This window comes from Anthonomus grandis, chromosome 2 (assembly GCF_022605725.1).
Source record: "Anthonomus grandis grandis chromosome 2, icAntGran1.3, whole genome shotgun sequence".
Taxonomy (NCBI): domain Eukaryota; kingdom Metazoa; phylum Arthropoda; class Insecta; order Coleoptera; family Curculionidae; genus Anthonomus; species Anthonomus grandis.
The window spans coordinates 46313188-46338927 of record NC_065547.1 but is presented as its reverse complement, the minus strand read 5'-3'; the positions used below and the strand labels follow the sequence as shown (position 1 = coordinate 46338927).

The window sequence follows — 25740 nt, the reverse complement described above, 5'->3', positions numbered from 1 at the left end:
TATAATTATATATATATGTATAATAATAAATATTTAATACAAAAAGCTGTGTGCTATTAAATTAGATTTTATAGACGAAAAACTGTTCTGTGAAAAACAATGTTTTTGCAAAAAATATATATTCGATATCGAATTTAATAATACTGTCTATTTAAATTTAATATTATTTTATATACAAATATTTACTTTAAAAACACTGTTATTAGATTGGGTAATATGGACGAAAAACAGTGATTTTTCAGAAGAATTTATTCAAATATTTGAGGTATAATAATGGAGTTTAAAAACTAGATAAGTAAATCCCCTGTAAATTCTTGTTAAATGCTGAAATTTTCTCCCCTTTGTAAACAGAATATCATATGACATATATTCTATAGTTTAATAAACATATATTTAACTTGCATGCTGAAAAGGCCATGTATAATAATGGAAGATGCCTTTAAGTGCCACAAAAAAATAAGAGATAATTTCTTTTGAAATTAAAAAAAAAACTGTCTGGAAGGACTTAAAAATAAATTAAATAAAGTCTGCGCAAAATAAAAAAACATAAAAAACTTCTATAGCTTAGGGGTCATTAATAAAAAAAGATCAACCTAACAAGTAAGTTATTTCGTTTCAAAACAGTGATAGAAATTAAATATTTCTAAACATGATTGATTGATGGTAATTCGTTGATGCTCCTCCGAGATAAAACTACATAAAACGTTTATCGAACTAAAACACCACTTAATCTATTGACCCAGTTATTACAATTCCTGTGCTACCAACAGTTATTTCACCCTCTGGTAGAAACCCAGTCAGTTTTTCTAATAATAACCATTTTAATCAGGTGATGTTGACCTCGTCCAAAGTATCCCTCCCGGTTCATTTTTCTCCTTTGTCACGATCGATCAATAACCGAGAAAAGCAGCGTTTTTTCAGAAACCGTAAATGGCATTTTTAACTAATAATATCTACATTGTTTAATATCGTTCCACGTACAGATCATTCGATCGCAGAGTGAAATTTCTGGGGCGAGTAAAAGCAACAACATAAACCGAATCGGTACCGAGCATTTATTAATTAATTTCGTATTGGATTCGCTTGATAGTGCGAGTGAAATTCAGCTTTCTCACTATAGGATTTTTAGACATAACATAGCCAGTCAGTCCATTGGGTCCTATAGATTTACTTATCATGATGACATTATGATCTGTACCGCACATAAACTCTTGGGCTTTTTGAGGAGATCAGACAAAACATTGTATCTATCTTTAGTTCGATCGAATCTTGAATTCGCAAATATAATCTGGTCCCCTTGTTACCAAAACAAGATATCTCGAATTGAAAACATCCAACCCAGATTTATAAAGTTTGTAAGATATAGACTATTCAAATCTGGGGTAGTTTTTAGTATGGGGCAAACTGTGTCTTATTTGTCTATTACTGTATTGTCACTAAGAAGAGAATTTTATAATGTCTGTTTTGCTTACAAGGTACTGAGTGGCCTAACCAGATGTTCTGAGTGTTTGGCTAGAGGTCACCTTCTGCATATTCCTTTTTGTCGAACATCATATCTGTTAAATAATCCAATAAATAGGATTTCTGCAACTGCTAACAGTCTTGATTTCTTTGGCAGTAATTTTAAAAAATTTAAGAAATATGCACATGATGTTATCTTAGTTTAGTTTTCTACTTCTAGATACTTATTAATTAATATTATGTATTATGTATACCTATTGTGTATTATCTTAGAATGTTTATGTAAACATTAATAGTAATCAATAAATAAATTTGCCTTAAGTTTTTTAAAGGGATCTGAAATTTTATTTGCATCAAATAATTTAGTGCAACAATAATTTTTAAGTTGAGACTTTACCTTGTTAATGGACAAATCAGACATAAACACCGAACTACAATAGATCACAAACATGTTTGCAATATTTTCAGTTCCAGATGCAGAGTTATATTGACGCATACACTAAAGAAATCTAACTTTGAATGTTATTTTGAAAAAAAATTCGCATATAAGGAATATGTATTTAATATATTAATCAACAGATCCTTTAGTTGTTTTCTTAATGTCTTATTTATATAATACCTATAAAATACAACTGTTTCTGAACACTTTCTATAAAACCTTAGGTTTTAGCTGGTGAGTGACCAATTATTACACTCCTAAATGGCCACACAAGAGCATTATGTGGTTTTATGGTTCTTTCAATTTTTATTTACAAAATTGTTGACACAAAGACTCAATTGAATAGTTATGTGCAAGAAAATTAACTGCTGAATGTAGAAGTAACTTCAAATCATATACACGTGTATATTTTCCAATGAGGTCCTGAAATGAGTTTGTTATACTATGGATTTAAGTCTATAATTATGTGCAACATAAAATAAAGAAATACATAAATATATTCCAGGAATGAGAATATATTGCTATAAATTTATTCCTCATTACATTATATCTAATATTTTTCAAAGACCTTAGTTTAGTTATTTATGTTTAGTTTTAGGCTCTATTGAGAGAAAAATCTTGGAATTTATAAAATTGACTCACTTTATGGTAAGCCAGTTAAAATAGTGCTTTGAATCTTTAAAATCTCTAGAGACTGAAAATAATTACTTATTAGACATTAAGGATTACGAGCAAGCATATTTTTAATCTTAATTAACTTTATTTTTAAGCTTATGTAAATACGGAATGTCTTCGCTAATGTTGGTGAATAAAAAACAATGATATACTCCTAGTTAATACATGGAATGAATGTGTTTCATTTAAGCAATGCTGGCAATATGTAACTGAACAGTAATTATTAAGAACTAATGGTACCACTTGCAACAAATTTAAATTTCAGCTCTTTTTAAATTAATAGTCCCAGTTTCTTACAGCACGATGGCAACAAGGCCTACAGAAAACAAAGCCTTTGGTTATTGAAAATGACAATAACCAATCAAACGGATTTACAGTGCTAAACGTAGAGCATGGATTTATATAAATAGGATTGAAAATCATGTTTCTGTTGATTCTGTTGACGTTATGGTCATGGAAATACCGTCAGAGACTACAAAGTTAAAAAGATTTGTAGTAGTTGTACCATTTCATCTTAAGGATAAAGACACTAAATTTTGGCCTCGCAATGTAGGAATTAAGCGCTTTATATTTGATAAACACAGAGAATTTTTAAATAAAGAATCGTTTTTTTAAGTAAAAACATAACGGGGCAACAAAATCGGTTCAATAAAAAAAAATCAACGGGTACAAAACAATATCATCAAAAAACATTTCAGAATCTCATGATTTACTATCAGAATGTGGGTGGAATGAGGACAAAACTTTTCGATTTCTCCCAGGCTGCATTATCATGTACCTATGATATTATAATGTTGAGTGAAACTTGGTTGAATAAGGACTTTGAGGAAATTGGACCATTAAACTTTACAGAGTTGATAGAGGGCCAGAGACTGGTAAAAAACGTGGAGGCGGCGTCTTATAATTGCGGTAGCAAAAAACTTGCAATCAAAATTAATAGAAATTATTGAAAATATAAAATGTTGAACAGGTTTTTGTTGAAGTAAAAATTAATAAGACAATAATTATTTTAGGCTGTGTATATATTCCTCCCCAATCTAAATTAGAAGTTTATCAATCTCATTGCGATACAATGGATAGTTTATTTAGTAAATATTTTGATATTGATAATTGTAGGATTGTTGTGACAGGAGATTACAACATTCCTGAAGTTTCATGGAAAAATGAAGTAACAGGTATTAGTGTACAGTGCAACGCTACTTCACCAGCAAATAGTTTATCTAACTGTTTTAATTTTCTTAACATGTATTAACTTAACTTTGTAGTAAACAGTAGGAATACTCTTTTAGATTTAGTTTTTTCGGATATAAAAGATATAGATGTGTCAGAAGCTATTGACACATTACTGCCAAATAGTATTCATCATATACTGCCATAACTTTTGGAATTAATTGTGATAATATATCCAGTAACTATGAAGAGTATTTTTATGACTATAATAATTGTAACTATTTTCCATTAAATTAATTTTTTTGCAGGGATTGATTGGCAAACTTATTTTGCAAACTTAAATGTAAATGATTATGTGTCATTATTTTACGACATTTTATTTCAGGGTATTCGGCATTTTGTACCTTTTAAAAAATTTAAAACCTCATCCTTTCCAAAGTGGTTTAGCGCTGTACTACGTAGGATGGTCATAGAAAAAAAGAAAACCCATAAACTGTACATGGAGTCAGGTAAAATTTATGATTTATAGAAGAAAGTGCAAAGAACTTACAAAAAATTGCTATGATGCTTTTATAAATAATATAGAGCACAATATTAATGATAATCCTCAATCTTTTTGGTCATTCATTAATGAAAAAAGAAAGCATTTTATGTTGCCTCAAACAGTTGAATTTAATGGCATTAATAGTCATAATAATCAGGAACTTGTAAATCTATTTTCTGACTTTTTTCTAGTGTATATAAAATGCCGGTAAAAGATCATTCCAATAATTATGTTTCAAAATTGTATAAATGTAAATTATTATCATTTTAGTTTAATTGATATAATAGATGGAATAAATTCAATGCCATTTAAACTAATTATTGGGCCAGATGTTACTTTTTAAAGAAATGTGTTTACACTTTGGCTATTTCTCTAGCAATGATTTTTAACAAATCAAAGGAATTTTTCCAGATTTCTGGAAGGTGAGCAATATAAAACCCATATTTAAATCAGGGAATAGATCGGCTGTTGATAATTATAGGGGAGTCTGCATTCAGAGTGAAATACCTAAACTGTTTGACTCCCTTGTTCCTAAAAAACTGTACAGTGATTGTCGTGGTATATTTAATAGTGAGCAACATAGTTTCATAAAAAAATAGATCTACCAATACAAATCTTTTAATGTACATAAATTTTATTTTAAGCAATATGGAGCAAGGGTGTCAAGTCGACTCTGTTTATACTGACTTTTCCAAGGAGGCCTTTGATAGAGTGGACCATAATTTCTTGGTTGCAAAGTTAAGGGCCTTGGGAATTAGCGGTAGGGTAGCTGATTGGTTAAATAGTTTTCTAACTGATAGAATGCAGAGAGTCAAATATGGTAGTTTGGTGTCTAGACCTATAATTGTTTCATCAGGGGTACCTCAAGGGCCACACTGCGGTCCCCTTCTGTTCAATTTGTTCCTATTAGATTTACCTCAAAATATAAAAAATAGCTCGGTACTAATGTTTGCAGATGATGTAAAGATATTTCGGCCTATTAGAACAATGACTGATGTTAAGCTTCTTCAGGAAGACATTGATAATTTTTATGGCTGGGGTCAAGCAAATCATATGGACCTTAACGTAAAAAAATGCTATCAAATATCATTTTCAAGAGTAAAAAGTCCTATTTCTTACAATTATTCCATCAACCATACTAACTTAAAGGTTACCAATGAAATGAAGGATCTTGGGGTTGTATTGGACAGCAAATTATCATTTGATATTCATATATTGGGTATTATCTCTCGGGCTCATAGAATGTTAGGTTTCATCATACAGTCTAGTAAGGACTTTTCAATTTTTATGATAAAGAAACTATATTGCTCGCTAGTTAGAAGTGTTCTGGAGTATTGCTCACTTATCTGGAACCCTTGTTATGTAACACATGTAACTGCAATTGAGCAAGTGCAAAATAAGTTTCTTCTTATAGTGAATTAAGATCGCTACTTATCTACTAATATTGATACTTTGGAAGGGAGGAGACTAAATCTTGAAATTCGTTTACTTCACAAGATTATTAATGGTGTAATTGATTGTCCAGATCTTTTAAATCTAGTATGTCTGAATGTACCTATAAGAAAGAATCGGCATACTAATGTTTTTTATGATCCTTACCATCCTACAAATTATGGCAAAAATAACCCTATTACAAGAATGTTAAATAATGCAAACTCTATGCAACAATCTGTAGATTTTTTTGGAACTTCAGAGGCAAGATTTAGAGGATCTTTAAGGCATATATTATAATAATAATAATATAATAATAATAATAAGCCTTTATTTCCAACAAGCAACTTGCCCAATAACAGAAAACAGTTGCAAAACAATGAAAAATATAGTTAAAAAAAACACACACACACAAACAAACCTAAAAGAATGAAAAGAAAAGAAAAAGAGTAAAGTAAAGTCACATTCTCAAAAGTTATCCAAAAAATTAGAACAAATAACTATTAATATGATATAAAAACCCAATTATAAAAGTTTAACAAGATAATCACATATTCAACAAAATTAAATAAAATTAACTGCAATAAACGTACTAACTATAACTTAAACACATGGGCCCTAATCCCAAGAGTAATGATCCACCAAGATATCGATAATCACATGAACCGGAGAGAAATTTATATCGCACATGTGACAGATCCGATTAAATATAGCGCATATTGTATATAGTGGCGATTTCAACAGGATGTTAGTATGAGGCCTTGGCAGAAAGAATGTTAGGGGATGTCTAGCATTAAGCCTAGGCACCATGAAACGTACACCAGAAAGAAGTACAGGACTATCAATGAATCCATTTAGTAACCCATGCAGCAATTTTACAGAGAAGATCATTCTTCTGAGATGTAATGGATGTAGATTGAAGCGTTCCAATAGTTGCCGATGATCAAACCCTCTTAACCGGATATATGGCATCCTGCCTGAAGGCCAAAAACTTAGCAAATCTACTCTGAACAGATTCAAGGAGACCAACATGATTCTGATAGAGCGGGTTCCATATAATGCAGCCAAACTCCAGTTTTGATCTCACACAGCAACAGAAAAGCAGTTTTAATGTAGACTCCAAAGTAAAACTCTGAGAACTTCTAATTATGAACCCAAGCCTTCTCAGGGCTGACTTGACTATGTTATTGAAGTGTGGAACGAATGTAAATTCAGAGTCAAAGGTTATACCAAGATCAGTAATTTGCTCTAATCTACTCAAAATAGTATCATTAATAAAGTAATTAAAATTTAAGGGTGTTTTTGATCTAGAGTAACTGACCACACTACACTTAGCCGCATTCAAGCCTAACCTGTTAACAGCGCACCATACCTCCAATGTATTTAGACAGTTCTGAAGAAAAACACAATCCTCCAAACCATATACATTTAAATATAGCTTCAAATCATCGGCAAAAGCCAGCCTATGACAAGTGAGTGACTCAATCAAGTTATTTATAAAAAAACTAAACAGGAGCGAACCCAGGTTCGAGCCCTGTGGCACACCCGACGTTACGTTAAAAAGTTTCGATTTAAAGCCCTCATATTCAACATATTGAGATCTACCAATCAAGTAGGAATGAAATAAATTAAATAATCTCCCTGAAAAACCATACTGAGTTAATTTATGCAGCAAAATATAGTGATCTATCTGATCAAAGGCTTTTTGGAAGTCGGTATAAATAACATCGACTTGAGTATTAACATCAAGTGATTCACAGATGTGGCTAGATAGACAGGATAAGTTAGTAACATAAGATCGCCCGCTAAAAAATCCATGCTGGTCTACAGAGATGAGTTCTTTTGCGTGACTAAATAGCGACCGATTCAGGATAATTTCGAAAATTTTTGAGAAGTTACAGAGTAATGAGATTGGCCTGTAGTTAACGATTTGATCAGAGTCCCCAGCTTTTAAAATAGGTATTATTTTAGCAGTCTTCCAAATTTCAGGGATTTGTTCTGTTGACAGTATTAAGTTGAAAATGTAGGTCAGCGGATCAGCCAGGACACCAATGATATATACTTTCATTTTTTTTTGTATAGCAATATATATCTATACTGTATTTAGTAATTAGTTCTATTTATTGTAAAATGGCAAGTCCGAAAATAAATAAATAATATTCTGTGGTTTGTGCCACAGAATATTGAGTAGTTTGTGGATCTTTTAAATATATTTACTTATTACAAGCTTATTCATCAAAAAAAAATCATGTATGTACTTAGGTAGTTCAGAGGTAATTGTTATATTGTGCAACGTAATTAATTGCACAATCTAATTGCATATTAATTAATATTTTATGCTCATATATACTAGTGTCATATAGAAAAGGTTATGATTATCCTACTAGGTGAAAATGTAGTCCTGGCCTTATCAAACAATTATATAATATATAACAATTGACTTTGCAAAATCTCCATGTTATAATGTGACCTGTGGTAATAAACATCTAGGCCATAAAATATTGCTAAAATGGACTGTCAGGATTTACAGTACAAACCATTATGTACCCGACATATTTAAGAATGTAGTACATCATAAGCAAAATTTTGAATCATGTATATAAAAGATTTACTGTAGCTTAAAGTTTTGATTTTACAACCACAGTAATAGGATTTAATTTTTTTATTGACTTTTTATGACATGATTTTTGGTGTAATACATCAGAGAAAATAATATCAAATAACTACTATGGTAAAGCATTTATATTATTACTCAGATACTAAAATGATTTATGAAGATTCATAAATGGTGGATTCATATACTATTATTTTTTTGTGTATTATTCATGCATCAAGTTATTGACACACTATATTTTCATGCCTAATAAATGATTTAATAGATTAAAGTGAAAGTTCCACTCTGTACATATATATTATGACTTAAGTTTCTAACATTTACTAGATAGTGTATTGCATAGTCACAAAAGCGTAAAGCAATATACAAAAGAAGCAGCCACTTAAAAACACACAATTATTTCAAAATTCTATGGTCAATAAAACAGTTTATTCCAGAGGTATGCTAGAGTCCTCTGTACATACTACTAAAAAAAAATTAAAAAAAAAAAGCTCTAAAAGACTCGACAATCACTCCCTACCAGTTCCTGCTTATTTCCAGAGGATTTTTGGCCCCTCTTTCGACACTCGACTTTCAGTTGCTCTTTTGTCAAATTGAGGAGCTCATCAACACTTTTAGACTTTTGTGTTGGGGTCTCTTTGGGTATGCGGAGCACCGGGTCTGGTAAATTTTGACTTTTTGTCCTTTGCCTGTTTTTTCCAGGCATTTTTTTTTTTAATAAGGTCTTATATGATAATTTTTTTTAGTAAGAATTATTTATTTGTTGGGTTAGTAGGTTTCTATCTACTCATCTACAAAAATGAAAAATACACCTTAGTTACAGGGTCACAAAAAATAATTTTTAAAGAGTGATGAGATTAGTATTCAAGGTTGTTATGTACTTATTTTATTAAGCAGTAGTTAAAAAATTATTTTAATGAAAAGTGCTGATAAGCAGAAACTAGACTTGAACTTTAATCCTTATTATAAATTTTAATAAAGAGCACACCTTCAATAATTTGTAACAATAAAGGTTTGATATAGTTAAGGGATTGGATTAGATATTACATAAAGAAACATTCATTACCCTTTGTTAAGGGAAATAATACATGTTCCCTTTGCCTCCCAGCTTAAGCAAATAAGCAAAATATGTTTGATACATTATAAAAGAAGCATAGTAAAAGCAGATTTGCATTTAATATGAAGCACAAACCAATTAAAACCCAGAAATCCTACCAAATATTCATAAAAGAAAACAACAAAAGAACCCTAAGAAAAAGCCCGAGGTTTGTGTAAAACGGGAAAATAAATAGCAGTAATGTGGAGTTTCTCTGTGACTATTTCATATTATTTCATATTTCACTCACCTTTTGTTAAGATTTTACAGGAAATTCACATTTAACCGACCCAAAACACTCATGACCATTTCTAATAAAAAAATGTAGAAAATTAAATATTTGTCAGGTCGAGTTGTCAAACTTATGTCAACGTCAAATCGAAAGACACGTCAGTCAATTATTTGAGGGCTGTCACACAACACGGAAGTTGTACATTCTCGGCTAGCGATTATTGCCGAATATATTCGCGTATTCACTTTATGTGCGTCCTTTTCTAACACATTGAATAAGTAAAGACAAACACTACAGTGACGTCATAAAAGTCTGTCTGAATTAACCGATGATGTGCAAAAAGTTCCCAAGCCCTTTTGGCAGGTAACCAGGAAAAAATCCGCACTTGCAGTTACGTAAATGTCAAAATCGTGAAAAAAAATCGAAAAAATCTTCGATTTTTCCTTCAAGAGAAGAGTTATCGAAGATTTTCGGACTTTTAACCCAATTAAAAGTCCCCATAGAAGGTCGGAAGGTGTCCAAGTTCAACCGTTACGTAACTTAAAGGCGAATTACTAACCTTCTGTGACATGGCTGCAAGAGTTGGTCGGATTTGTGGGGCTGGACTGCTCAAGTCCAATACTAACCTTTCATTAAACATAATTAAGGTAAATTCCCTTTATTTTAATGACTTGAAACTCTTATTATTTATTAGTTTCACGTTCTTTTAATAAATCATCGCCGGTTAGGTTATATCTGGCATGACAAAGTGCTGTTATATCATAGGCCATACTATACATTTTTTCTCAACAAGGGGCACAATGAGTTTAACATATATATATACATATTTTAGTAATTTAATAACTTGAAGAAGTCCTGTTTACAAATATGTTGAAACTTCAATCATTTGCCTATTACCAGCTGAATTATGTGTAAATATGTAGGCATTCTTAAGTACCCCAAAGGACTCAATTTCAATTACTGACTAGTGAAATTACATTATACAGTTAATATTTTAGGTCAGTTGCAAATCATATGTGTCCAAGGGAAAATAGGTCATGAACCCTGGTTTTTGCAACATAACAAACTCAGTTAGAAGGGCATTTTATGTCACAAGAGCTTAAATGAAGAGAGGAAACAAAATTAAATACTGTTACCGAATGTAGTCTTGGTAAAGCTTAGATTTTCTTGTAATAGTTGTAATTTCAAATTATAAACTCAAACTCAAAAATGCTTTATTGTCAATATAAACATAGAAGTTGTAGACAAAGCCAATAGACTGTACATTAAATGAATAAAAACGAGAAACTAATTTAGAATAAAATAAAATTATATAAAACTTTAAAAAATACTTAAATGCTAATCATTAAAAAATTCACTTAAACTATAGTTGGTTTTCAGGGGAGTTAAAGTACTTGATCCAGCAAAAGAAAATTTCACATAAAAAATATCAGTCTAGTCGTACTGTTGCAGACTACGAAGTCTTTTCAGATCTTAGAGCTAGGTGCAAAACTTTATTTCAAATTTGGACCAGTTACTTTATACAAACCCCAAAAGTTTTTGGTATAAGTTTAATAATCTAAAAAGTAACACATTTTTTCTGCTGATTAAATTTTACCTATATTCATTAGAAATTAAATTCCTGCAAATATATACGTTTGGAAATGCTTTATGGATAATATATATGAATAAGCCATATTAAAGTTTAATACACCATATTTAAACAACTTGAAATATCTATAATTATATTTCTTTATTTTGGGAATGAAGTCATTTTTGACATAATTATGTAAATATAGATATGTTTAATGGAACTTTAGTTAAATAATATAGATAAACAAGTTTTGTATTATTTTTGAGTAGAAAAATGCATTCTATTTGTGCAATTTGGATTTCTTAAGGAGTAAAGAAAAACTTTGCCACCTATAGGATAAATGATTTTTATTTAAGTGAAATCTAATCTGCACATGTTGAAAGTTGGATAGTTCATTATTTTTATAGAGTTATTTTAGATATGAATAAATCACAAGAAAAAACAATTAGGCTAATAATAATATATTAAGAAATATGATTACATAATTAAGTATAAAATATTAAAATCAAAATTATATTTTCAACCTTGTCCCACAGGTGTTAAACTAGAAGCCAATAGAATACAATTAATATTAAGATTTTGCAAAGAATCACTAATTCAAAGGTTTTCTTTTTTGTACAAAAAATTTTTCTTTGAACAACAATGCTCTTAATATTTTCATTTGATTTAGATTTTAATGAAAGTACATTATCAGTTATACTTTCTATCATGGATGCTAAGGTTGGTTTTAAAGATACAAAGTTTCATTCTATGTAATAAAGTTGCTCAGGACCTGAAATATTATTTATAGTATTAATTTATTCTTTTTAAAATTAGAGGCACATTTATTTGAAATTCCATCGGCGGCTTACGTAGTTCTTACAGGAGACTTTAATATCAACTTTAATGATAAAAATTCTGTCTTTACTCTGCGCCTCGATCATCTAATGGGGGCATTTAATATACATATGCATGTAAAAGATTCTACTCATATAACACAGTCAACAAGCTCCACTATTGACTATATTTGTTCTAATTTTCCATATGACTCCGTGGAGTGTACAGTCGCAAACATATATCAGACATCATGCTTTATCAGACCATGAGTTTATACTATGTAAACTAGCAAATATACAAAAGGAATGTAGTGTGCACAGCGATATGGTCGAATTTTTGGTATTAATAACTTTAATAAGTTTCTTCAACTTTCAGCTCTTGAGTCCTGGAATTCTATTTTTGATTTATCTTCCTTTCACACAAAAATTGTTAAGCTCTTTGATGCTTCCTTCCCAATGATTAAAATCAAACCGAAATCCAAACCTATTAAATCTTGGTTCACGAGGGGTTTGAAAGTATCTTCAAGAAATCTAAGATCTCTTCACACAATAAGAAAGTTCACTGACTCTCCAGTTTTTCATAACTATTTCAATTCTTACCGAGCCTTGTATCAAATTTCAATCAAATCCTTTATTAAATCCATAAAACATGTAGTTACAACAATACACATTTTTTATTACCTATGTGAGGTGTGGATTTTGTCAGTAAAAAAAAATTCTAACTTAATTAAGTATACAATTAAAATATTTATAAAATTTAAAGCATTCAGTCAATTATCCATTCATACATCCATTCATGTCATGATTTATCAAAATATTAAATTTAAATATAAATAAAAAGGCAAAACGCGAGTACACAAAAATTAAATAACAAGAAAATATAACATTCATTCACAAATTAACTCATGCACTAATACACAATACTAGATGAGAGTTTCATTTAAATTTTCAGCCATATACTCATGAAGAGAATAAAAGGCCTTTTCTTGCAGATATATTTTTAGATCTTTCTTTATCTCTTTATCTGATTTTTCTCTGAAGTTTATTGGGAGTTTATTCCAAACATCTAAGATACTATGTACCACATTTTTCTTAACAAATGTAAAATATGGTTTACAGGATTCCTGATAGGGTAAATTGAATATAGTTCTCAAGCACTATTTTTTGCAAGATAAGAACTCTTTCAGAGTCCCCCGAATTCCTTCAAAGAATTATACCATATCTTACTCTGGACTGTATATAGACATGATATGCTGAAAGGGAAGCCACTGTACCCACCTCCTGTGTTATTAGTCTCAAAGCGAAGCAATATCTGGACATATTTGCTGCCACCAACTCAACATGGGCACCCCAATCCAATCTTTCATCCATCATTACCCCAAGGAAGTTAGCTGACTGCTGTGTTCTTATCTCTGTCCTTCTAATTTGCACTAGAGAGCTTTCACTAGGCTGTTGTTTAAAGTTTAATATTTGCGTTTTGTTGACATTCAGCAGAAGATTATTTATGCTAAACCAGTCTTCTAGCAATCCAACAGTTTGGGCCACTTCATTTGCACACTCCTGTCTGTATTTTTGCTGCATATAAGACTTGTGTCATCAGCAAACATAACCATATCATCATAGTCATTGGTGACATCATTGGTGTAGATTATATACAGCAATGGTCCCAGAACAGACCCCTGAGGCACACCTTTTTTTATTTCTTTGTAACCAGACTTGAACTGTCTACCATCACTCATTCTGTCAACTACACACTGCCTACGGTTTGACAAATAGGACTCTAGAAGTTTAAGGGCAACTCCTCTGATTCCATAGGCTTCTAGTTTTTTAAACAGTATTGAATGGTCAACACTGTCAAAAGCCTTGGATAGGTCAAGAAAAATTGCCATTGTAGCCTTTTGATCATTCATTGATTTAATAATTTTCTGCAGTGCTTGTCGCCTAATAAGAATCTCTAAGCAAACTTACTACTCCAACCGTTTAAATGGTTCATCTAACAAATATAAGGAGAGTTGGAAAATTAATAATGATATTCGTCACAATTGTGGTAAGACAATGCCCTGAAGTCTCTCCCAATGATTTTAACAATTTTTTTTCTAATATTGCTCTACAACTTCAGCAAAATTTGAACCCTTCTGTGGATCCTCTTTCCTTTATGCCAGCCATTCATGTTCCAAATTCCTTCTTCTTTATACCTACAAACCTAAACGAACTCAAGGATATTCTGTATAATGAAAAAAATAAAAATTCAACTGGAGAAGACAACCTTTCAGCTAAGATTTTTCTCAACCTTTCAGAAACGGCGCTAAAGGCACTGGTTGACGCAATTAACCTTTCTTGGAGCAAGGGGATATTTCCATCTTGCCTAAAATCAGCAAAAGTTATCCCAATTCACAAGGGTGGAGCTCTTGGATAATCCTTCCAACTTTCGTCCCATCTCTCTCTTGCCTTCGCTATCAAAGGTAATCGAAAAACTGGTTAAAAATCGAATAATGTCCTTTCTAAAGTCCAAAAACATCCTCACCAGACTTCAATTTGGCTTCCGTGAAAATATATAATTGAATCCCACCTTAGGTATGCCATTTGCTTCTGGGGTAATGCAGCTGCTATGGGGTGTAGTGGTTAAGTTTAGTGGTAGTAATTTAAGGTAGCTTGGTTTAGAACAATTTTTCTTTGTTAATAACAATAAAGCATGTTTTTTTTTTTTTAAATTGGTAATTACTTTTTGGAAGCTTTCATAATGTTTTTTTTTTGTATAACTTGATCAATTTCTTCTGGTTCTAAAACATAAAATTGACTTAATAATGAAACAGTGGGTTTATATATTTGACTAATTTGCACATTAATATATTCCAAAAAATTGATTTACCTAATCCCTGTAGAGACGGGGAGGTCTATGGGGAAAGACCCTGCACATAAAGAAAACCAGTTGTAATTGAAGAAATTTATACTTCACAGAAGCAGTTGTCTTATCTTATTTGAAATTGACATTTATTGTATTGATGTACAACATTAACTGAAGTATAGGAAAATCAGCTTTGAGTCATAGTTTTAGTTATTTTAGTTTTAGTGTTTCATAGATTTCTCCAATATAATTATTCAACCAGATATGGTGCAATTTTAGTTTTAACCAAATTAGTTCATGCATTTATGTACAAAATTACAATAGTTAGAACATTATCACTAAATTAATATCACACATTCAAAGAAATAAGGTTACAGAGCCCAAGATTAAAATAGTTCTCTTATACATAGAGACATAATACACCCACTAAAAATCCAGATCTGTGATCTGATAGCTCACAAATTTCTCAATTGATGAAAAGTATTTTTTTATCAGAAATTGTTTTATTTTGGCATTGTGGCTTGTTAAAAAATGTGGGAGCATAATGGTTCGTTGCATTCCAGTGGTCATGGGTCTAAGGTAAAATGCTGTATATACAATGAAAAACCTGCAGTGTCGCTTTATCCAGAGATTTTGGCAAAAATAAATCAGTTGGAGTCAAAAGAAAATTAAAAAAAAAAGGTCCAACAATATATTTTTTAAAAGTACAAAAATGTATCTGTTGGTCATCTTTCATGCAGTGTTCTCTGTGAAAACACAGATGACAGAGAGGTTCTTTCAAAGATGCAGGTAAACTTCGATGATATATCGTGCTTTAAGTGTCAAGGCCTTTAGACCTTTTGGATATGTCATCAACATGGCTTTCAAGGGTCAACTTTGCATCTGGGATGCTAGTTTTTTTTTTAAATGAACATTATCATTTCAGTTTTATTCAAGTTAATATTTAAAAACCAGAAATTAATCAGTAGCAGTCCTAATATGCCAAGCCTTTCAATTTTTCCTTTTTCTATGGATTTATATTTTCTAGAAAAGTTGTTATTATCAGTAAGTTCTACAATTTGGCTTAATTTAGGGTACTAGCAAAATCATTGACATAGCAAAGATCCAAAATTGATCTCAGACACTATTTATTTCTGTGATCTGGCTATGATCCAAATGGTACCCACACTAGAGCCTTAAATTAGAGTCGTCCATTTCATAGTTTCTAAATTTTTCTTAGTATAGTATCTAAGGATATCATATGATATGCAGTTGAAGGCCTTGGAGGGGTGGCCGAAAGTTGAAGCCACAATCTGTTCCTCTTTAAAGCCCTTAACTATGAAGCTAACTATTGCCCCTATGGAGGATTTGTTTTTTCTCAAAACTAAATTGCTCTCTTAGCATTCCCTTCAAAGTATGTACCTACAGAGTTGAAATTTTTGAAAATACAGGGATTAGTGTAATACATCTCTAATTTGATGGAGATGTTTGGTCATCACTTTTTAAAATAGGAACTGTTTTGCAGATTTTAAATTTTTTGTATACATTTATTGAAGAATGCCGAAAGTGGATAACTAAACCAAGCTCTTGTATCAACATTCACAACTTTCAACTAATAGAAATCTGAGTTTTAGGTTTCACATAGAGCATTAAACACCTCTTGTTGAAATTTTATGTTAGGGTGTATGTTGCTGTATAGTTAATTGTAAATAAATTATTTGCTAAAGGCAATGATTTTACCAGGTTTTCTGCTAAATTATGAAGAAAACAAGCAAAATATAGCTTTTCTCAATTGGAAATATTTAACTATTTGAGTTCGGAATGTTTATGAATGACATAATCATATCAAATCAGATGTATGCAAGAAATCTGCATTTTTTGAAGTTTTTTCATAGTAAATACACCTAGATGCGGACCATACACAATGGTTAAGGAGGCACGAAACCGTGATTCGCAGAAAACCGTTTTTTAGCCTAAAGTTAAGAACATCTTTACTTATATAAATGTTGCGGCTTTTTGAAGCAATCTAGACACTCGACTTCGGAATCTAAGCTCATTATTAAAGATCCCACCTTAATATTTATATTCCATAACGACCCATATAACCATGTTACTATCATCATAATAATTTTAATTATAATTTATTACAGGTCAATTCCTATTCAACATCAAGAGAATGGACTAAAGGAAGGAAAGCGGTGAGTAATTTATTCATCTTTAGTCTTTCAAATATATTTCCGTTAATAATCCTTGATATTTGGTATAAAAAAAGGATTTTTACGCCGAATTGTTACTTCTGCTACTTTTAAGTTGATGTATCTGTAGATTTGAATTGAGAAGCAGACTTGCAAAACACAGTTTGTCCAAAATTTCATTTTTTGAACTATGTGACGTTACAATATTCACTTGACATTCATTATTGGTCATCCAAATCGCATTATAACCTAATTAAACCGTAGTTTGAAAACCATTTAGACATGCAAAATGCATTTAGTCCATCGCCAATAGACAAACGAAAAGCATATACGGTTCTTTGGAAAACAACATTTCTATACTTTGGCAATTGTATAACAAAAATACACTGGTCAGTCTAAAAGTGAATTACAAGTATTTCAGCCGAGTATTTAGTAAATATTTTAACATAGGCTCTTGCAGTCTTGCTGGTGATGTTTGTAGGTATTGTTGAACATTTATTATGGAACACAAACCAAAATAGGTCTGTCTCAAAGCTCTTTTGAAAAATAAAAAATTACCAGTGAGTTAACAGTACACAAATTTTTGCATTATAATTCCATAAGTTAATGAAAGCAGAAGAGCCAAATACAATTTCATATTGCTTCGATTTACAGCAAGTTCAAGTATTACCTAAAGTACCTATTGAGGAAGCATTGTGTTACGTGCAACAGTTGTCAATATATTTTTTTTGCAATTTAACACCAAGCGGCCAGGGGGCTACTGAGACATCATCGGCTATTGTTGATTTTTTGAAAAAACTTGACCTTTCTGATAACATGACGAAAATTCGTTTTTTTTGCAAATGGCTGTGGACGCCAAAACAAAAATAGTCATAATAATAATAATAAGCTTTATTTCCAACAGGTTACATATACCCAGTTACAGGAGAATCATGTACAAGTACGAATGCATGAACTGTATTAGATTCATAACTAAGAATTAAATAACCTAGCCTCCCACACCGACCATACGCAGGTGACTCAAAATAAGTGCCAAATTGTCATGGTGAATGTCACAAGAATTAGCAAGTTTTAACACATAAAGTGAATAGGATTCTGGTACAGAATGTTGGACCTGGCTGTGTCCAAGTTAAAAGCTGGACACTGTCTAGATCCTGGGCGTGGTATATGAAAGCAAATCCTTTGCAAAAGAGATGAGCAGTCAATTTTATGGTTAAGTAAATTAAACAAGAATTTCACTGAATGCATTTCTCTCCTCTTCGCAAGTGACCGTTCAGTATATCTAGAGAGCAGCAGGTTATGGTCAAAACCCCTTGGAGGATAGACTCCATCATCCTTAAATACCAAACATTTAAGGAATCGCCGTTGGACTGCTAATAGGTGAATGTGCTGGTTGTAAATGGGGGAGCTGTAGTCCAGCCTGGATCTAATAAATGCATAGTAGAGAGTTTTGGCAGTGGCAGTGTTCGAAAAAAGTTTGCAATATCTAATAATAAAGCCCAGCATGCAAGTAGATTGTAGTCAACTGCAAGAGTACATCATTGGTGCACTTTGAACCGGCTTAACCTTAATTTTTCCAAGTGTAATGTGGCCAGCTACTTTCGAATCAAAAGTCTAGTTGTCTTTAATTACTCAGTTAATGGAGAGTCTCTGGCAAGGTCTACCTGTTTTAAGGATCTTGGAGTCACCTTTGACCAAAAACTTTCTTTTATCCCTCACATCGAAGATACTGTTTCTAGATTTTGATTCTGTTTCTAGAATTTGATACTGTTTCTAGAATCAAAATATATATATACAAATAGCATTTTTTCCAGCAGTTTTTTTTTAAATATTAAAACTATTTTTTTGCGTTTTTCTAGTCTGTACATCTAAGTAATTATTTATGCTATTTTTTTAGACCGTTTCCACCAGTTTTTTTTCCACATAAACACCAGGTTTTCGCCTCTCCCTAAAATTTACAGTTTTGAACAAATCGCATTTTGCAAGTCTTCTCCTCAGTTAAGCATTTTTAATCCTAAGTTCATATTAATATATTATATTAAAATTTCCTCATAATTTAGCTAATGGGCACCCTTGGTGTCTTAACCGGAGGAGCAGGCGCTCTAATTTTTGCCCTAGATAGGTCTGTACGAGCCTCAGACCTAGAATTGCATCCGCCTAAGAACCCTTGGAACCATAAGGGTTGGTTCAGTTCTCTCGATCATGCTAGGTAAACCAACAAAATAAAAACATTGCAACTATCATTAATATCATTTATAAAACAGTATTAGAAGAGGCTACGAGGTATATAAGCAGGTGTGTGCGGCCTGTCACTCCCTAAGGTTTATCGCTTATCGTAACTTGGTCGGTGTCTCTCACACCGAGGAAGAAGCCAAGGCGGAAGCCGAGGAGCAAATGATCACCGACGGACCCGATGATCAAGGAAACATGGTGAGATTAAGAAGGAACTCAAATTGTCTTATCTTAAACACCGCATGCGTATTTTGATTTTAGTTCAAAAGACCTGGCAAATTGTCCGATTATGTCCCCAGTCCGTATCCGAATGAGGAGGCTGCTAGAGCAGCCAACAATGGTGCTTTCCCACCCGATTTGAGTTACATCGTATTGGCTAGACACGGAGGTTTTTAATTGTTATTCTTTCGATCGAGCATGTGGTTCATCGGTGTTTTTTTTCCAGGTGAAGACTACATTTTCTCACTGTTAACGGGCTACTGTGATCCTCCGGCCGGTGTCGTACTCAGGGAGGGCCAGTATTACAATCCTTACTTCCCCGGTGGTGCCATATCTATGGCACAAGCTTTGTACAATGAGGCTATGGAGTATTCCGATGGTACTCCGGCCACTGCTAGTCAATTGGCAAAGGTAAGAGCTGAATTAAGAGCAATTTCATGTAAGAGTGATATATTTGGTACTAATACTGTTAGAATCATTATTTTTTAACTTCACATAATTTTAAGTCTCAAATTATGTGATTGATAAACTATTGAATTCCAAATAGGAATATGTTTAATAAAATTACTAACTTTACTATTGTTGTCACATATTGTATGTCAAAAATATGTGACATATTTATAAAAAAGTCTTTTGCATGCTTATAGACTGTAATAAAGCTAATTAATTTCGAAATATTAGAAATGACAAATAGGAAATCAATGTAAGATTTGGGGTAAAAATTTGAAAGATTTTTAAATCGTTAAAACCTACGAAACTACCACTCATCCCTATATATAAAAAAGGAGACTTGTCATTACTATCTTCTTATTACCTTCAGGATAGTTAATACAATTGATATTATTTTAATTAGTAATTATGAACAATATTCTATAATGGATGTGAAAAAACTAAAGTTAGAAGAATATAATGGAAGAAAACTATGCTTCGGGTTTAATAATAGCTTGACATTTTAAATTTGGATATTTCACTTTAAATAAACAATGAAGGTGACGCCCATATTATTTTGTCAATATTAAAATTATACCATCATATCTATTTTGATCCTTTAAATCTACTGGAAGATCAGCAGCCATCCTTGGAGTACTTTGATCATTATTATGGGTTGAAATTATTTTTCATTTTTTTTTACATATTTTCAAGATTTTAGAACTTTTTTAGTTCTATACCGGCATTTTAATTTAACCCATTAGTGCATGAACTTATAAAAATTGTTTTTTATGTATTTTTTCTTTATGTCAAGTCAAAGTCAAAGTCAAAAATAGCTTTATTGTTACATAACATCATCTGTTGTTAACAAAGCATTATATAAAATCTTAAAGATAGTTGACAACATAATCTTTTACAAAAATATAAAAATTTTAACAATTCTTACATACATAGAATATAGAACACACCCAAAGAAAGGGTAGTAAGAATTCACATTACGCTGCGCAAAATTCTTCACTATCAAAGGATTGTATTTAAAAACTCGTCTACAGAATAAAATGCTTTAGCAAGCAAGAGTTTCTTTATATTTTTCCTTAAACGTTTTTCACAATTTATTAGCCTTATATAAAGAGGTAGGTGGTTAAAAAGCCTTCTGCCCCCATATACAAAAGAGGACTTAATCTGCTCACTTTTTGGAATAGGTAGAGGTAAAGAGAAGGTTGTTCGGAGATTGTAACCCGAGGGGCCAAGTTGATGGCGAAATTTTTTGTGGATAAGACAAACAGTCTCTAAAATAAAAAGGCATGGCAATGTCAGGACAGAGTGTTTTAAAAACAATGGCCTACAGGGGCTACGAAAGGGAGCTGCACACATATAGCGTATGGCTCTTTTTTGCAAAATAAATAGAGAGCTGAACAAATACTGAGAGCACACACCCCAAAACACAATACCGTATCTCAGATAAGACTCTATAAGAGCATGGTAGGCAATTTTGGCCACATCACGTCCCAGAGAATGTGTTATTACTCTAATAGCATAACAGTTGGATGATAACTTCCCTAATAAAGAGGAGATATGATTTTCAAATTTTAATTGCTTATCAATCGTCAGGCCCAAAAATTCGCATGTTTCAGAAGGACTTATTGTTTCATTTTGCAAAGTGACAGTTCCAAGGTTACATTTAAAAGTTAAAATATTAGTTTTAGAAATATTAAAAGTTAATCTATTAGATTCACACCATGACTTTACAAGAATTAAATCTTCATCAACAATATTCCTTAATCTCTTGGTGTCAGTGTCATGCCAAAGTAATGTTGTATCATCCGCAAAGATAGTAAGTTTGCCCCTAATTGGAATTTGAGAGATATCATTGACATATAGCAGGAACAATATTGGTCCAAGAACAGAACCCTGGGGTACACCAGCGTCCATATTCAGACGGGATGACATATCATTGTCAAAGAATACCCTTTGTGTTCTTCCAGATAGGTAAGAATGAAACCAGTCGAGAGCAACTCCTCTGAATCCATAGGTTTCTATGAATTAGTTAAATGACTTAAATAAGATATAAAAAAAATACAAAAATCAAATATTAGTTTTTATTTTTTTTATGCATAAAATACATAAAATTAATATTATTTAGTTTATATGGTAATTTTCGAAACAATTTTTTGAATGAAGTCCACATTCACATTTTACACATATAAAGTTACTTTTCTTCTTGCATACTTGGCACCTTCGATCAGATTCATTGTACCGAATTAAATGTCCTATATTATCAAATCTAGAGGCTTCATGAACTGGAAGCGTAGTTTTTCCTCTACTTGGGTTTTTACCATAGGACTGTAAAAAACTTAGGGCAATATATCTCCGAAATTCTAGTAAGGAGGGAGGCACAATTTGCATCATTTGGTCTTAGCTTTTTCATAAGTACCCAGCCATTTGAGATGCTTGCATCTAATAAATATGAAACTATTGGCCAATACTATTTTCGCTGTCGCATTCTTGTCCTATACAAAGCAATCAGCCCATCCATTTTATCAACTCCTCCCATGTGTTTATTGTATCCAGCTATAATTTTTGATTGTGGAATTTGTTTTTTAGTTTTAGTTTCCTTACACCATCTAGATGTGGTAACAATGTCATTACTTTCGAAGTTGGTACCCAATGTCACAACCTTGTTGTCCTTCCATTGTACAAAAGTAACATTATCAAAAGACACAAAACTGTGGCTTCCCCTTGGTTTTGATTTCCATGAAGTACGTTCAGGAAATGGACACTTTTCCGTTAGAATCTCTCTTACTGTTGCCGTTGCACAAATTTTATTTTCCGAGAGATGGTTCAGTAAACTCAGGCTTGTAAAATAATTATCAAAAAAAATTTATATCATGTACCCATTACTACTGCATAGAGCCCAGTTTTTGAAGCCGAATCTTATCGGCTTGCCCTTGATGTACTGTTTGGCATAGTAGGGTATCATGGTTTCATCAATTAAAAGATGTTCATCCAAACCTCTGTGTTTTTTGAAATTCTCATTCAGTGAGTTCAGTAGAGGGCGAATTTTGTAAAGCCGGTCACTGCGATCAATATTGGCAAAATACGTGCAGGTAAATGTTGGCAGTGTACAGGTCTTCTAATAAATGTCGCTAAAGTTAGGTGGGAAAAAGTCATATATTAAAAAGATACATTAGACTAAATTTCAATTTACTACAAATCAAATCAAGTGCTTTAATTCGGGTAAAACTGGCTCGATTTTCAGTAATTTTAAATTGATTCTATTTATTCTTGCTTTGAGAACCTCTGAGGATGAACAGTCATATATTAGAAATATATATTTAAATTAAAAGGCAAACGAGCAAATGTCATATAAAGGCATTAAAAATTAAATTATGCCTTTTCCTTGTTGCTTCAATTCTTCAAAATCTAACTTGTGGGATTATTCCGTATCTTCAGCTAAAAGTTAACTAAAGGTGAATATACCCCAATATAAAGCAAGCAAGGTTTTAAACAGCCTATAAGTTTTACCAATTAAATTATTTCATAAATCTCCTATTGAACTAAAGAGAATTGAAAGGGTTAATACTTTTTTTAAAGATTTATTTATGAAAATTCTAATAAAACCATTTCTACTTCCGTAATGGGAAGCTTTTGTATATTTGTTAATTACAAAATGATTATTATGTCTTTTCGCTATAATTAGTTTTTTCCCTTTTGTCTTTTAGGCCTACTGATTTGGGGTTTTTTAGTATTTATTTAATATTATTTGACATTATACTTGTAAAGTCTATATTTGTCTATTAAAAACAATCAGCTAGTATGAAAATTAATATTATTTAAAATGTTAAATACGGATTGACAAACAATTAATGTTTTCCCGACTTTGACCACTGAATCCGACAATCATTTTGGTTTGTTTTTTATGTTGCAAGCTATTGTTCTATGTCCGATCAATCCGTCATTTGAAAAAAAACCCATGCAACTTTTACCTCTAAATTCAACCATTCTGGCTCAACGGTAAGTCGTATACAATCAAAGGGGACAAAGTTACAGGTTCCTAGTTTCCATTTCTTCATAAACCCCTAAAAACTGTCAAAAAACATTTTTTTTAACCTATATATCTTTTTGGATGGTACATTGACTTTAATTGATGAAATAAAATAAAGTAGTCAAATAGTAATCTTTTTAAAGGTTTTATATGTTAACACCTTGGGTGTTTCTGAAAGATTTATTTACTTATATACTTCTTTACTATCATTTTCTTCTAGGACATCTCGACCTTCCTTAAATGGACCTCCGAACCAGAATGGGATGACCGTAAACGGATGACCATTAAGGCAGTCGCAATTTTCACGATTTTAACCGCAGTTTCCTATTATATTAAGAGATTCAAGTGGTCGTCGCTTAAAACGAGAAAGATCGAGTTCAAACCTAAGAGTAAGTGAGAAGTGTGAAATATTGCAGCGTGACCCAACACTAGCCAATTTAAAATCTTCTTTTTTTTTTTCTAAAAAACATAAACTTATTATTATATGCTTCAAGTTTAATTTTATTATAATTATTGTAAATATTACGGATATATTAGGGATAATCAATGGCGTTTTTTCTGTATTTATCAAGTGTTACCAAGAACAGGATTTAGAGGGCATAACATGATTTTTTTTTTGATTTGTTTGTAACCATTATACCGTCGTCAGTTGCGTGAAGTCACGTTATTTGTTAAATAAATTATACATTTTATGATCGTTGTTTTATTTATTATTCAGAGGGTCATTAAAAATGTTTCATTTATTTAGTTTAACATATTAATGATGAGGAAATTACTCAGTGTGTAGTTTTGTATATAATTTAAAAAGACAGAATAGAATTTACAGTAGGACCTAAAACCATTTATAGGGCAAACATTTTTTCTCCGAACTTCTGAAAAGAATCTGTTATGATTCCAATACATATTAGCAAACTGAAATTTTGGAAAAACTGCTTTCTCCACATATTTTTAAATTTGTTATAAATGACATTATGCTGGAACAGTGTCGTTTTTTGCATAAAAAAAGAACTAAATTTAATAGAATATTCTCAATTTATATACGAGTCTCTAAATTAATTCCAGCAGATAAATGTACTTTACATACATTTTAGCAAAGCGTTCGACAAGATTTCTCATAGTATCATGTTCAACTGGCTGGCAGACATGGGAGTATATAATGATCTCAGATGGTATTAGCTGTTTAACAGATCTGTGTCTTCTGGAGTCCATCCTGAACCTTTACTCTATAATTTACACCAATAATAGAATCTTATTTGAATCTTGCTCCTTCCTTTTGATAATGGTAAAGGTATTTCTCCGAATAGGTTCTGTGCTTGATTTTGAGACTCTGCAAACAGATATTGACTCCCAGTAATCCAGATTTGTAATGAGACTGAACTGTATTTAATATTTGACAAATGTTCTGTAACATCATTCTCCTGTAAATCTTAAATTATTATATTTAAATATCAACTTGGTGGTAATGTCCAAAGGTGTCACATATAATTGGGTGTTCAAACTGTCCTTTAACTTGCATTTTGGTAAACTAGTGAATGATTGCAACAAAATGCCTCAATCATTTGGACTCCTAGATACAAGAATAATAATATCAACAGACTTGAAGAGATACAGAACCGGTTTTTGAGATTCATTCCTTAAAGGACTTACTTTTTTATTGGGAATCATACTTCTGGAATTAGTATAATCTCCCCAGGTCTACTCGCTAAAGTTTGTTTTAGTGTATCTGATTACTAACTTAAGAATCAT

The 25740-nt window shown here is 31.6% G+C and overlaps 2 protein-coding genes across 4 annotated transcripts in view; one reads left to right on the top strand and one right to left on the bottom strand.

Annotated features, from left to right (window-relative positions):
* Window positions 1–25740, bottom strand: part of LOC126750362 (vacuole membrane protein 1-like) — a 66940-nt gene that overhangs the window by 24386 nt on the left and 16814 nt on the right. Inside the window, exons 1-2 of one of the 3 annotated variants that reach the window (XM_050459947.1) lie at window positions 9681–9817; window positions 8855–9125 (exon numbers count right to left, since the gene is read on the bottom strand). The exons of 1 other annotated variant lie outside the window; for it this stretch is intronic. In XM_050459947.1, the coding sequence (XP_050315904.1) occupies window positions 8855–9040 (186 nt within the window). In that variant the 5' untranslated portion in view covers window positions 9041–9125; window positions 9681–9817. Of the gene's footprint in view, window positions 1–8854; window positions 9126–9680; window positions 9834–25740 lie in introns of those variants that run through there. One more of the 3 variants, XM_050459949.1, reaches the window with a different exon arrangement.
* LOC126750363 (cytochrome c1, heme protein, mitochondrial) lies at window positions 10021–24686 on the top strand. The gene is made up of 7 exons (XM_050459952.1): window positions 10021–10309; window positions 17025–17072; window positions 19130–19278; window positions 19334–19499; window positions 19563–19689; window positions 19747–19931; window positions 24215–24686. Exons 1-7 carry the CDS (start codon window positions 10232–10234, stop codon window positions 24389–24391), a joined length of 930 nt encoding a protein of 309 aa, XP_050315909.1. The 5' UTR covers window positions 10021–10231; the 3' UTR covers window positions 24392–24686.